At 43.6% G+C, this 15,221-nt stretch overlaps 1 protein-coding gene across 2 annotated transcripts in view; it reads left to right on the top strand.

Annotated features, from left to right (window-relative positions):
• NUF2 (NUF2 component of NDC80 kinetochore complex) overlaps positions 1-14,606 on the top strand; it is a 29,774-nt gene extending 15,168 nt beyond the window's left edge. For both annotated transcript variants that reach the window (XM_047841038.1, XM_047841037.1), the window contains 6 exons: positions 93-155; positions 3,393-3,530; positions 5,745-5,885; positions 7,044-7,219; positions 8,329-8,464; positions 14,257-14,606. In XM_047841038.1, the coding sequence (XP_047696994.1) occupies positions 93-155; positions 3,393-3,530; positions 5,745-5,885; positions 7,044-7,219; positions 8,329-8,464; positions 14,257-14,391 (789 nt within the window). In that variant the 3' untranslated portion in view covers positions 14,392-14,606. The remainder of the gene's footprint in view (positions 1-92; positions 156-3,392; positions 3,531-5,744; positions 5,886-7,043; positions 7,220-8,328; positions 8,465-14,256) is intronic.
• The last annotated feature ends 615 nt before the right edge of the window (positions 14,607-15,221 follow it).

Below are 15,221 nucleotides of genomic sequence, written 5' to 3'. Positions count from 1 at the left end.
ATTTAACTCCTCTTCTTTCTTACCTTTATGTTAGTGGCAAATTTAAATCTATTTTGAATCATTAGAGAAGAGTTGTTTGCTTTTTTCCTTAGATAGTGCTACAAGACGGAAATTCCCAAAAGAAGTCAGAGATTTCAGAGAAAACCAAGCGTTTGGTAAGCTCCTTTTCATATAACTAGCCCTGAAGGTTTGCCTGTGTTGTGTGAGGAATGTTTGAACTGTGTGTGTTGTTACGGTCACGTGTTTCTCCCTTTTTCCTTAAAACGAAACTAATTTAACTTTTCTCAATTTAAATACAGTAGCTGACTACTGTCAAAAAACGGAAACACAGAAATGTGTGAGGAAAGCGAAAACCACCTGAAAGCTCCCGCACAGTCTGAGATGTGTCCCAGATGACGCTTGTCTCTGCGGACAAGCACGTGTGATTGTACACGGGGAATGTTCATGGGGAACGCTAGACCCTTCACGCCTCACACCTGCCTGCTTTCACGTAACAAAAGAGTGTAGAGAGTTAGCACGTCACCGTCGATCCTCATCATCTTAACGGCTACCCATGGTTGTGCGTTGGGCTAACGTAGATACTTCTAGGGTCCTGTTGATAGACGTCCGCTGGCTTCTAATTTTTCTGCGATTGGACAGCAGCGTGTACGTGCTACGCACGTACGGGCGTCGATATTTGTGCACCTGCTGCCCTTCATCTTAGAATAAATTCCCACATGTAGGATTTCTGGGTTAAGGGGAACACACGTGTAAAATCGACCCACCGAGGGGCCCCTGGGTGGCTCAGTCGCTTGAGCCTCTGACTCTTGGTTTTGGCTCAGGTCGTGATCTCACGGTTTGTGAGTTCGAGCTCCGCGTCGGGCTCTGTGCTGACCGTGCGTAGCTTGCTTGGGATTCTGTCTCTCCCTCTGTCCTTCCCCTTCCCCTGCTCACACTCTCTGTCTGTCTCTCAAACATAAATAAATAAACTTGAAAAAGTATTTAAAATTGATCCACCTTGCTAAACTGACTTCTAAAAAGATATCAACTTGCATTCCTACTGATACAATATGAGTGTTCTTTTCCCTACACTCTTGCCAAAATTGGATGTTTTTAGTTTGCTCTCTTTGTCACTTTTGTAGGAAAAAAAACACCTCATTTTAATTTTGATTTTTTTTGATTCTTAGTGATTTCGACATCTTGATTCAATGGTTTACCGTTATTTCTTATTTTGTAAGCTATCTGCGTTCCTTTCATTTCATTTCATTTTTTTTTAATTTATTTTTTTAATGTTTACTTACTTTTGAGAGAGACAGAGCTCGAGAGGGGGAGGGGCAGAGAGAGAGGGAGACCCAGGATCCGAAGCAGGCTCCAGGCTCCGAGCTGTCAGCACAGAGCCCGACGCGGGGCTCAAACTCACGAGCCGAGCCGTGAGATCATGACCTGAGCCAAAGTCAGACGCTCAACCAACTGAGCCATGCGGGCACCCTGCTTATTTCATTTTTTTAAAAGAAGATTTATGAGTTTGGAGTATGAACCATTTGTCTTTTTAAATTCATCATTTTTTCCCCATTAGAAGGCTTATGTTTTCAATGTGGTAAAACGTATAGACATGGGCTTCATGGTTTGTGGCTTGAATTCTTTACGTAGAAAATACTGTCCCACTTCTCATTTGTTTAATCCCACATTGTCTCCTTGTACTTTTATGGCTTCCCCGTTAACACTGACACTTTAGATCCACCTGAAATTTACTTTGGTGGAACATGTTCCTTGTTTTTCTGGCACTCTTTTTATTAGCAAAGGCTTTTATCTGAGTAGTATTGGCTGTGGTTCAGTTTTATTATCCATTTCTTTCTGTCCCATTTAAAGCTACATTAAAATAAAATCATTTTGTAATTATAATATCCAATCTAAGCTTTTTATAAAGGGAAAAAATGTGATGAAAGTCCGTGTCAATTGTAAGGAAAGTGATCACTAGTTTTGTGGCGCATGAAGGAGCAGACAGTGGGGCGGTTTGCTAAAATAACAGACACATTGTTTCAAACATTCAACTTTGGCCTCCCCGAGTTAGTTGGAAAAAAGGTGAGATCATCTGTGGTCCTTTTTAGTTAAAAAAAAATAACTTGTAGACAAGTTACACGAGCCATATAGTAGTACATTCCTGTTGTGAAATACTCAAATGGCATAACGTGTGTATCTTTATATATGCAGGGAGAGACCAGGGACAGCGAATGAGACACAAAGCCCCTCTTCTCTGGGCCCGCTTACCCTGCAGGCCACACCCTCCCGTCCTTTTCCCTGACATGGTGTGCACCTGTGTAGAGGCATATGGTTGTCTTGCTTTTTCATTATTCTGCTTTCGTAGAAACTATTCTGTTTTGTGTTGTATGTTGATCTGTAATTGGTTCTTGCACTTAATATTTCTTGGAAACCTTTCTATATTGATTCATTGAGTCATAGAGTGTCTCAAAACAATGTAAATGTAATTTATCAGCTAATACTTTGGGAGGAAGTTCATGTGAATATTTTTCTTTTTATATAATTTTAGACTTGCAGAGATTTTTTTTTTTTTAAATATTTATTTATTTTGAGAGAGAGCGAGAAAGAGCATGAACGGGGGAAGGGCAGAAAGAGAGGGAGAGAGGGAGAATCCCAAACAGGCTCCGCGCTTGAACCTACGAACCGTGAGATCACGACCTGAGCCAAAATCAAGAGTCAGAGGTTCAACTGACTGAGCCACCCAGGCGCCCTTACACTTACAGAGAAGTTTTAATAGCGTCTTCTGATGCCCTTCACCTCAGTTCCCTGGGTGGTTTGAAATTCGGGAGACTAAGGAAATTTGTTTTAATTCAGCGAGCATGTGTCGATCACCCCCTCAGTGCTAGTGCTTGGTGTGTGGTCTGGGAACACAAAAGAACTTTACACAACTCCAGGTCACCCAGCCAAAGTCAGCAACACATATGAAGTACATACGGATAGCGTCCCCTGAACAGTGATGGTGTTGTTTACAGAAGGACATAAAGGCAGGATTTCCAAGGATTAATGGAGCTCACAGGCGGCACAGGGCTGATGGTTTTCAGAAGGACCGTGCTGATCAGAGAGACATCGCTGGCACCTTCCGAGCCTAGGCCTGGCGTTAGCAGGTCGTAGGTAGAGCGGGGCCCTGGCGGAAGAGGACCCTGGCGAGGACGGGAGGGGTACACGGCGAAGGGCCTTGAATGTCCTGCTCAGGGGCTTGGTCTTCGGCCCACAGACGAATGGGAGCAAATACGCAGGCGAGTGACAGGGTCGTAGTTGTACGGCCGCCCCCACCACGGCGAGCAGAGACCCCGTTCCTTTGTCCTTTTCCGTTGTCGTAATGGTAAGTTACCAGTTTTATTACTGTATCTAATATAAATATGTTTTCTCAACAGAATGAACTAAAATTGTCCGTAGTTTCTTTGAAAGAAGTGCAAGAGAGTTTGAAAACAAAAATTGTGGATTCTCCAGAGAAACTAAAGAATTATAAAGAAAAAATGAAAGATACCGTCCAGAAACTTAAAAATTCCAGGGTGAATTTCCTTTTTATTTAAAAAAAATTTAATGCTTTTCTCTATATGTATTTTTTCTTTTTAGCAACTCTTGCTTAATGGTGTGTTAGTTCTGTGGTATCCAGTTTATCTACACTTCTTTTTTTCTTAAGCTTCTTGCCCTTGTCTCTAAGATATAGCTCTTCTCAACGTTTATTTATTTTTGGGACAGAGAGAGACAGAGCATGAACGGGGGAGGGGCAGAGAGAGAGGGAGACACAGAATCGGAAACAGGCTCCAGGCTCTGAGCCATCAGCCCAGAGCCCGACGCGGGGCTCGAACTCACGGACCGCGAGATCGTGACCTGGCTGAAGTCGGACGCTTAACCGACTGTGCCACCCAGGCGCCCCGATATAGCTCTTCTCTGAAGCAGGTGTAGGGAAAGGAAGTACAATTTTAAGACATTTGTTCAATTATACAACAAAGTTTTGAGACCTTGTCCTGGACGATCAAAATAGAAATTCTTTGTCCTTGTGAGACCTGCTTACTTTATATGATGGAGAAAGGTATTAAGTTTATAATCAATTACATAATTACAGATTATAATATGTATTATGAAAATGCGTAGGGTGTGCATGTGTTGGGGTAGGAAGTACATGGGAAATCCCTGTACCTGCTGCTCAGTTTTACTGTGAACCTAAAACTGTTCTAAAAATACTTTTTAAAAAGTGCCAAAAAGAGAAACAAACAAAATAATATGGGGTTCTTTGAAATAATGCAATGATGGTGGTCTAATTTAATATTTTGGAACTCTGGGAGTAGAGGGGGAAGGAAGTAGAAATTGATGTTGACATCTGAAGGATAAACAATGTTTATCCTACTAAATGCATGGAAGAGCATCTGAGGAGTGGGAACAGCATTTGCGAATTCTTTGAGGTAGAAGGGAGCAAGGTATACTCAAAGAATAACACCTTAAACGTAAGAAGGGGAATGGCATGAGGTGATGATAGAAAAACTGGCACCAGGCAGATTTTTCAGGGTGCTGGATTTTACTGCGGGAGCGGGGCATACCACTGACTCGTTTAAAAGGGGGATGTTGGAACATGATATAATTTATGTTTAAAAAGATGATGGGTCACCGTGGGAGATGGATGGAAGTGGACAGGGACAGAAGTAGAAGTGGGTGGACAATTTCGCATCCTTTGTGAGGCAGGGTTTTTAAACTCCACGAAAGGAACATTTCTGGTTTATCTCTGAATTCGCTATTCCAGCCATTCCTGATCATTAAGATCCTATTACAGGAATAGACAGCAGAACGGAAATGAAAGCCAACAAACAGATCTGAGTATTTAAGAGAAAAGTGTAGTTTATTTAGTAAACAGTTCTGGCTCAGTTGGCCATTCATTTAGAAGAAAAGGGAGCTGGGTCTACACCTTGTGCCATTTACAGAAGTAAATTCTATGTGGATTAAAACTTAATTTTAGAAATTTTAGGAGAACATTTGTATAATCTTGAACTGGGCTAGATTTTTTTTTTTTTTTTAAATTAAGATAGGAAATCCAAATCTGTAGAGAAAAGAAGACCTATGGAACATGTTTATAGTGCATGAGAGGTAAAGGGGTTATATCTATGACACTCAGAGATGCCAAAGTATTTACAAATTGGGAAGAAAAAGACAACAGAAAAGTGAGCAGTCATCTGATGAAGCGTTTCACTGAGGACAAAGTCCAGTTGGCCAATAAGGTGGGCGGGGACGGGGACGGGCCCCTGGGAGAAGGAAAGGAAGCCTGTTGTTCCAGGGTTTGTAGTAAACATGCCCATTTTCTAATTTCAGGAGACGAATTAATCTTTTAAAAAGAATCTGCTGTAGCAATGGTTATTAGAAAGATGAACAGGAAGATTATCGTTGGTAATACGATTGCCCAGGAGTAATTAGGAGTAGTTTGAATATTAGCAGACACGAACTCTTTTAAACTCATCATGAATAACCTTTGGAAGGTACTTCAGTGAGTGATTTAGTAAAATTGTGGCAGTTCTCCGTTGTGCAAGGATATCTGGCAATTAGGAAGCATAATTGTATGTACTTAGACACGTGTCAGTAATAGTGCTTTCTCCCTGACCCAGAAACTTAATTGTTCTCTGCTCTTAAGCTTTCAGTATTAAGTGCAGAAATTATTTAAGAGCAAACACAGTACTGCAGTTTCATAAAGGAGACTGTCACACTGGCTTTTATGTGTTTTGTTTTCTCTCTCAAAGCAAGAAGTGATGGAAAAATACGAAATCTACAGAGACTCAGTTGAGTGCTTGCCTTCATGTCAGCTGGAGGTACAGTTATATCAGAAGAAAATACAGGACCTTGCAGATAACAGGGAAAAGTTAACCAACATCTTAAAGGAGGTTTGTATTATGTAGCATTTTAATGCTTTTATTATGTAATGGTTTACTATAGTTGCTTGGATTTGCTTTTACTTTTTGTTACTATTTTCCTAAAGAAAAGCAAGGTCATTCTAGAGAATAATAGATGTGGCAGTGTATGCTGGGCAACGAAACATTCTTCTTCTTTTTTTGTTTTTAAATACTTACCTTATTTTATTTTTGAGAGAGAGAGAGAAAGAACGAGTCGGGGAGGGGCAGAGAGAGGGAGACAGAGAATCCCAAGCAGATTCTGAGCTGTCAGCACAGAGCCTAACATGGGGCTCGATCTCCCGCACCGTGAGATCATGATCTGAGCCGAGATTGAGTTGGATGCTTACCCGACGGAGCCACCCAGGCGCCCCAAAAGTTTTCTTGTTGCACACAGTGGTGGGAAGGCCTATGTTAAACTTTCAGATGAGATGAATAATAAATTAAGTAACATGGCATATTGCCATGTGTATTTTGGGGAAAACAGTAATGGAATTTTAAACCTGTACCAACAGTTGCAAATGCGCCATCCCTGGGGTCTATAAGGAGATTTAGGTTTACAGTGTAGGCCCTGCTCTGGGGCTCCAGAGGTATACTAATGTTACTTAAGTTTCTCAGGCTGGAAGCTTGAAAATCCTTTTTCACATCTTCACTCTATCATAGTAATCCAGACTGTCCCCAGGATCACTGACTTTGCATTTGACAAAGGACTTCTTCTTTGAGGGAAGAGAGGGGTAGAAGGTGAGGTTGCCTGGGGTAATCTTTCCCAAGCACGTACTCCCTTATCTGCCGTCTGGAGTCAGCAAGAAAAGATTGAGGTGCACCTGCTGTAACAGTTCCTTGCACTTCCCCTTTCTCCTTGTTCCTCCTACCTTAGCTCAGGCCCAGTGCCCTCGGCACAGCCTCTCGGCCGGTCCTCCTAGCACACGGCTCTGTCCTCATCCTCACTGATGAGCGACCCCGTACGGACCCCTCGCCGGGTGTCACGTCCTTTCCCAGGGTCCCCGGCGCCTTCCCGTGCCCTCCGGACGGTCTGGGTTTTTCTCATCTTCCAACTGTATCTTTGTAGAGCTCATCCAAGAAATAGACATTCCTCTTGTTTGTAAATCCTAATGGGTTGTATTGACTTTACGTCCTTGTGGTAAAACGCAGAGCCTGAACTTGGAGGACCAAATTGAGAGTGATGAGTCAGAACTGAAGAAACTGAAGACTGAAGAAAATTCCTTCAAAAGACTGATGATTGGGAAGAAGGAAAAACTTGCCACAGCACAATTCAAAATAAATAAGAAGCACGAGGACGTCAAGCAGTACAAACGCACGGTGATTGAGTATGGAGTCATTGTCACTTCAATGTGTTAGAGAAAATAAGCGGGGAAAGCTAGCATGTTGTCACCTCCCTAAGATTCCAAAGCTCCTGTAATCTCAAAGAGGGGTCCCGCCTTTGAGTGACCAGAGATGAATTCATTATGAATCTCCTAATGCTGTGTGTGGATGGAGAGATGTTGTAGGTCCTCGGTTTTTCCTTTTCCGTACATCACACTAGTGTTTCCTTTGCCTGGTTCTCCAGAGGGGCCTCTGGTATCTCTGCTCATTTCCGTGCCCTCTCGGAAGATGAACCGCCTGGCCCGTCTTACGGTCCAGCTGGGCTATGGCGTTACAGCATCCATGTTTTGTTTTGAGAAAAGGTTGCCCCCCCCCCCCCATTTTTTAATCTAGTAAGAATTAATACTTCAGTAAGCATGTTATTGTTGTTAGCCAGTGTGCTTCCTGTCAGTTACCTTTTGTTTGTTTGTTTGTTTGTTTGTTTAATATTTATTTATTTTTGAGAGCAAGAGAGACAGAGTGTGAGCCAGGGAGGGGCAGAGAGAGACGGAGACACAGAATCCAAAGCAGGTTCCAGGCTCCGAGCTGTCAGCATAGAGCCCGACGCGGGGCCCCAACCCATGAACCACAAGATCATGACCTGAGCCCAAGTCAGACACTTAACTGACTCAGCCACCCAGGCGCCCCAGAGACTGTATTTTTAGAGTACGCACCGCACGTATGCCCATAAGATCCATGTTTCAGCCTGTATATGGTGAAGATTTCCTTTGTTCTTCCTCATGCGGATGAAGAAAAAGGGCAGAACCGGTGGATTTTGTATTTGTGGCCAATCCGCCTTGCAGAAGAGTTGTCCTGATTCACATCCCCACCCGTAGTACAGGAGTGAAGACACCTGGGGGAGTGTGACTTCAAGTCTCCGCTTTGAATGATAGCCCCCGGGGGCTGCACCACACGGAGCTTGCATCCATTTGCTTTTTTTTTTTTTTGTCTTGAGAAGGGTTTAGGTTTGTCAAACAAATCGATGCGATCACTTCGGAGTCGGTATTAGAGTTAATGTTTTCCTTTTCTGAGGCTTGAGTGGAATTAAAATTTAGCTGTCTCTGTTTTCCTTTAGAGATTGCAATAAAGTTCAAGAAAAAAGAGGCGCTGTCTATGAGCGAGTAACCACAATTAATCAAGAAATCCAGAAGATTAAATTGGGAATTCAGCAACTGAAAGATGCCACTGAAAGGGAGAGACTGAAGTCCCAGGTGAGTGTGTGTTCACAAGTGAATTTCACATCGTCTACCAGATCACAGTGGCGGTTCCGTCACCCTCATCGTCAGGGTCTGTCCGTTCTCTGAAGCAGAACTTGACCTCCTACGTCCTTGGGTTCTGTCTCCATTTACCTGTGTGTGTGTGTTTGTCTCCTTCATACCTTTTCTTCACTGGTCTTTCCCCCTGGCCTGACTACAGTAAGAGCAGGTGCTCCTGAAGGGCTCTGACCGTTTTTTGATAAGTAAACTTGCATAATGATTGTAAGTAATGTCCTCTAAAAAGTTTCACTCCAAATGATTTATCATCAGTGTTCAGTGTGTTTGAGTTGTTACGTGAAACGAAATAGCTTAGGTTAGTCCCTGTGTGAGGAGACTTTTAATGGTATCTTTATCACAATTCCTGAAAGTTACTTACTGGTTTTATTCTTTGCTTGTTTCAGTGTATTTATTTTATTTCGTACATAGTTCCAAGTTTAATGAGGACAGACATCTTGACTTCCACGTTTGTGTCTTCCAAAATGTCAGTGTGGTGCCAAACGTAAAGTGTTTACCTTCTGTCCTTTCCTTAACTGCTGATGTCTCAAAGAAGTAATCTATTCTGATGTGTTTATTAGAGCTCACTTTCTCTTAATCTTTTTTTTTTTTTAATGTTTTTTTTTATTTTTGAGAGAGAAAGAGCACAAGCAGGGGGAGGGGCAGGGAGAGAAGGAGACACAGAATCCGAGGCGGGCTCCAGGCTCCGAGCTGTCAGCAGAGACCCCGACGTGGGGCTTCAACTCGTGAACCGCGAGATCATGACCTGAGCTGAAGTCGGATGCTCAACCGACTGAGCCACCCAGGAGCCCGTCATTTACTCTTCACTTTTGAAGTTTGACCTATATCCTCAAGACTGGCCCAAACTGCTACCAGAAATCACTGAAAACAGCCCTTTATCACGTAAAATCCCATGACCTCTTTTTTTTTTTTTTTTCTTCTTCACCTTACCTATATTGCCATATTGGATCAAGGTTTCCTAAAACCTGAAAGCTGAAAAATGTTTAAATACTTGCCGTCACTACCTTCCACCATCCACATCCAGTTTGCAAGGAGTCAGAATGCTAAAAGCCACTGCAGACACGCCCCTCACCTGTTCTCGGGACTGTTATCTCCTTGAAAGAGGTTGTTGCACGGCCACTTGTCGGTGTGCATGTGCATACACTGAAGGCTGTCTTGAGGCCACTGCGGAGGGAAGGAAGCAAGAAAGGAAAGGAAAAGGGCTGTGTTTCCCTGTGCCTGTCTGCCCGGTGCACTGCCCTGACTTTTTCTGCCCTTCCCTTTCCTTTCTACTTTTCAGTGGCTTCTCTTTTTCCTGCCTCTTACCTGGATACGCACCAAGACTCAGCCTTTGTCCCTCTGTTCATCTCTAAAATGTGGCTTACAAAGATATTAGGGGAGATCCTTAATCCTCCTTCTTAACCAGATCACTCAATCAATTAATATTTACTTGTTATCACAGGGTCAAGCACGGTTAGTGAAGCAGTTGCTGTGGGAAGACTTCCTGCCCCTCAGCCCTGCTTGCCTTATGTTACTGTGTGCAATGCAGAGATGTCTGGCCAGTAACATTTCAAGTTTCTCGACCGCAGCAATTATGTGTTTTTTATCATTGTACGTGAAACCGTGCCTAGGCGGGTGCCTTCTATGTAGTGTGCTTTTCATGAATATTTGTAAACTTGGATGGTCCTCTAGCATGAATTTGCTAAAACTGGCTCTGTATTAGAATTCAAACACAACCCCCCACCCAGATGTCCTGAATTAGAATCCTCAGCAACGGGGTCCACGGACTGGAATTTTTTATTGTGGCTTTTGAGAACCACTGATAGGTTCCGCTTCATTGTTTTCAGTATCACAGAGCCCATAACCACCCAAGCTGTTTTACCAGGACAGCTTTGGTTGTTAAAATGTTACTTGTCGTTTTTAGTTTAGAATATAATCTCTGTAGTCTAGTGAACCAAGATCTCTCTGGAACAAATCTGTATCCTCCTCTGCTTAATATCACTGCAGACATTTGAGGATAATGATCATGGGTTCCTTCAGCCTTCTCATCTGGGTTAATGAGCCCCAGTTTTCCAGCCACTCTTTATATAGCTTAATTTTCAGATTCATTACTATCCTGTTTACTGTCTCTCCCCCCCCACTCCGCCCTGTTTCCTGCTTGTCATTATTCTGTTTAAAATGTAGGACCTGGTTCTAAACATAGCCTTCCAAATAATGGTGTGGCCAGCCCCCGAGCACGGCGTTCCTGTTAATGAAGTGTGATCCTGGCTTGGATTTTTAGAGCAACAGCTTGCCCTTGGCTCATATTGAGCTGGTGATCAATTAAATGACCCCTATCGTTTCCACATGTAGTTCTGCTTAGTTAAAATGTCTCACCGTACTTTAATGCAGCCATTTCTTGGAACTTTTCATTTAGAATTTTATTACTATTTTTTCAAGGCTTCATTTATTTCCTTCAGTGTGGATTTCAAAGGATCAAGGTCGTTTGAAATCTTTGTATCAGTCACATTAACTGTTTTTTGTGGCTTAGCTGTCACCGCACACTTGACCAACATGCCTTTTTCTCCAGAATGAGAATGTTGACCAGAATTGTGCCCTTTGCTGCGTTAAGTTTTTCTTCCTTCAGACTGGCAGAGAACCTCTGATCAAAACTTCGGAGATAGTCGTTGAAGGTGCCTGGTGGTTCTAACCTTCACCCGGTCTGCACTGTGCTATCCGTTGGTTCTGAACAGGATGGGGTCGTCTAAATCCTTGGCAAATCACGATGCATTTTGCCAAAGAGCTCCTTTAGCTTCTTTCACAAGCACCCTCCGTGGAAAGGAAGAGATGCACTGCGGTCGCCCAGTTATGCTGTGTGCGATTCTCTGGGACCCTAATGATCTTCACATTCCTTTTTTCCTTCAATATCCTTTCCCAGAGATACCTACCTCTTCTGCCTTCAGTTACCACCTTTATCTGGACGGATTTTCTCACGGGCTTCCTGTTCCGTCCAGTGACCTCAACTGTGCTCTTTTTCGTAACTGCCTGCCGGATATTTTCCGTGGGCTTGCCCACCTCGACAAAAATAACATTTTCAGAGTGACATCCAGATGACGTCCGGCATCTTCCAGCAGCCTTCCTCCTCCTCACTTTTCCTTTCGCCTCTGCCCTTTCTCTCTTTCCCTTTTACTCCATTTCTCCCCAATGTCTTCATGTGATGGCATCATCACTTTCTATCACAAAGAGTTGAAACTTTGGACTTTGTTTAGGTAATCCTGGTGTCCAGTCACCAAGTTAATGTTAGGATTTTTTTAAAAGTCAGTAGCACTGTTCATAACCACCCTTTTCTGTCCCGAAATTCTGTGATGCTCGTGGATTGTACCAAAAACCTGCTAAGTTTCTTCCTTGACTTACGCTTCTCTACATCAGATCTGCCCTAAGTGCTGCCAGATTCGTCCTGCTGAATATCACTGTTGTTACACTTCCCTGGTGAAAACAGGAGCTCCCTGTTTTTTCTGTACTTTATTCATCCAGGCACTCGTTCTCCAAATGGCCTGTGCACCTGCTGGGTGCCAGGTGCTACACCTGTCTTGGAATAAGTTGTGACTAAGGAAGGCATGATCCCTGCCTTCTAGGACTTTTATTTTAAATGTCTGTGTATTTTTGAGAGAGAGACAGAGAGAGCAAGCGTGCGTGCGTGCGTGCACGAGCAGAGGAGAGGCAGAGAGACGGAGACGGGGGATCCAAAGTGGGCCCTGCACTGACAGCACAGAGCCTGACGCGGGGCCCCAGCTCGCAAACCGCGAGATCGTGACCTGAGCCGAAGTTGGATACTTGCCCGACTGAGCCACCCAGGTGCCCCTGGATACGGAATTTAATTGGAAACTAAAACTGCATTTGTTTGGGCTGTGATTTCTTGTCATTAACGTCCTGTGAGGGCCATGAGGGTCGGCTTGCTTCTGTTGCTGTGCCCTGGAATGGGCTTTGATGCGTCACTCATTTACGGTGGCTCCATCCGTGGGCTTTGGTTCCTCCGTGAGAGTCTGTCTGTTCTCAGAAGGAGGGGGCTTGGGGGTGTTGAAGTGGTGGGTTCAGATATTTAGATTGCGTGTCTTTATTTAAACACTTAGTTTTAATAGTTTCTCACGAGTACTGCCTTACTACCAAATTTATTCAGCTTCCTTTTTAGTAAGAATAAATGTACATTCCTATGGAACTGGGAAGGTAAATTGATCTATGGCTGCTGAATGTGCTGAGTTTTTTAAAATGGTGTTTACACAAGCTAGCAACTAATTCACCTTGTTTTTCCTTTAAGACTTAAGAAATAAAGCTTTCAAAAATGTTTGATTTATTTTCTTAATGATTCACATCCCATAGTTGTAGTAATTTGATGCCCAATTAGATCTTAGAAATCTAAATAAGACTCTTCTATCTTTGTACTAGGATTTAATAACTATCTGTGTTTGGATTTGGGGAAGTGTTTAGCCTTAAGCATCTATTTATATTCACGGAATCTTGAGCAGGAGTGCTCACACTTGCATAGATGTCAGAGTCTGGAAATAGTTTTGTTCTTTTTGGAAACACTGTGAACTGCAATATATTAAATTATAATCTATATAGTTTGTTCAAAATCAGGTGGTATCTACACTAAAACTTAAGCTTAGGTAAGTAGTGGGGCACCCGGGTGGCTCAGTTGGCTAAGCATCCGACTCTCCATAGCGGCTCGGGTGGTGATCTCAGGGTCCTGGGATTGAGCCCCGCGTCGGGCTCCACGGTCCACGGTCCTTGCTTAGTGCAGAGCCTGCTTGGGATTCTCTCTCTCCCTCTGTCTCTGCTCCTCCATCGCTCGCACGTGCACTCTCTCTGTTTCTCTTAAAACAAATAAACGTTTTAAAACAAACAAAAAACCCCTAAGGTCAGTAGTAGACAAAGTATAGGTTTAAGAAAAAGTTAATGGGAGGGACGATTAAAATTAAGAACATTATCCCCGTCACACCCATTTACTGCTTTTTCTTCCCATCGGAAAAGGACTGCTGTCTGCTATTTTATTTCAGTGATGAAACTATAAACTTTCAGAATGCCACTTTTTCTTGTACCGAGGTTTGAGAATTGTTTTGTTCAAGAAGAAGGAATAATATGAAGGTCAAAATCATACTATGTAAAGTACGAGAGAGAAGAGAATGCATGGAGGCCAACTGGCTTCTTTTATTTTATTCCATCTATAAAAATTGTTCTCTCGTGGTTTTCTGAATTCTTAGCCCATCCCCATACGTTTCTATGAGAACTCATTATTGCTTATTAGAATTACCTGATGGCTTTATTAAAGCGGCTGTACCATGTATTTTCCAGTCCTCCCGATTACTTCTTAGACCTGCGTACACAGCTTTTTAGTGGTGATCGGGGCCAGATGCACAGGGTGTAGTGGTGTATACAGTCAGTAACCCAGGTACTTGCCTGGTACAGATGAAAAGCTCCAAAGTAGGAACTCTTCCTTGACAATTAGAAATACGTTCTTGACATCGTGGAATCCAAGGCATTGTTGTGCACATCTCCGCTTTCTTCTGAGTAGCGGACTTTTTCGATGTGTCTGCCCAGCTTGCAGAAGGAATTTTTAAAACGAGTCGGTACACGTGTGCGTGCGTGTGCACGTACGATCGTTGGGGCTTTAAAATACGACTAATGCATATTAACGAGATGGTGAGAGTTCTTGCCACTCATTATCAGGTTAGCTTGATGCATGGGATAATCCTTACTCCAGTTCATTTTCCACCTAGGAAATCTTTCTGAGTTTGAAAGCTGCTTTGGAGAAGTACCATGAAGGCATTGAAAAGGCAGCAGAGGACTGTGGTGCTAAAATCGAGGAGAAAACGGCTGAACTGAAGAAGAACATGTTCAGAACGTCGGCTTGATTAACGCAGGCACTTGTCTTTCCGCAAGCAGCTAGCCGCCTTCCTTTTACATTGCGAAAGAGGACAGTTCGGTTGAAGTTCTTGGAAGTATCGGAAGCAGCACGTAATGTTGGCTCAGCCGTTTTCACGGGCTCTTATAGGTTGTTATTTTGTAAGAGAATACGCGTAATGTAGGCTTTCATTAACTTACAATTAAAATAACCTGTGCAGCTGTTCATGCGTCTCCTCTGCCCCTGGTTGTCAGTAGTTGGAATAAGACAAAACTGGGTGCACTGGAATGCAAAATCTTCCCGTTGCCTTCTGCTGCCTTTGCTTGCTTTGTGGACATCAGGAGGTGCGGTATCCCTGAGCAGCGTGGTCCGGGTCTTGTTCGCTGCTCACTTGGGCAACGCGCGTACGTATTTCTGTTACTGCTCCGTGGGTCCCGAGAGGCGGAACGGGTGAGCCAAGATTTGAACCGGGCTCTGTCTGGTACTGGAGTGCCGAACGTGTGTGCTGTACCACTTTCTAGCGTGATTACTTGCGAGAGAAGGTTTGAGTGTGGCGGTCCGGTTCTTCACTGATGCTTCACTTAAAAATAGACTGTCAGTTTTTCCACCAGCAAAAATGGGATTATTCAGTAATAGCAGAGAATTGCAGTTCAGGTCGCGCGGGCAACGGCGGGACCACAGGAGGGTCCGGCAAACGAGAGGAACGCTGTCTCCGGCAAAGATGGATGTCGGGAGGGGTCGTTTGATCCCAGGTCCGTTGGAGAAAAGTGAGAGTTGAAGGCGATGATGGTTTCTCGTCGGCTGAGTTGCCAGCGTGGTCCCTTCCCGGTAGGAGATGCA

This window comes from Prionailurus viverrinus, chromosome F1 (genome assembly GCF_022837055.1).
Source record: "Prionailurus viverrinus isolate Anna chromosome F1, UM_Priviv_1.0, whole genome shotgun sequence".
NCBI classification, from domain to species: domain Eukaryota; kingdom Metazoa; phylum Chordata; class Mammalia; order Carnivora; family Felidae; genus Prionailurus; species Prionailurus viverrinus.
This window is presented reverse-complemented; position numbering and strand designations above follow the sequence as displayed.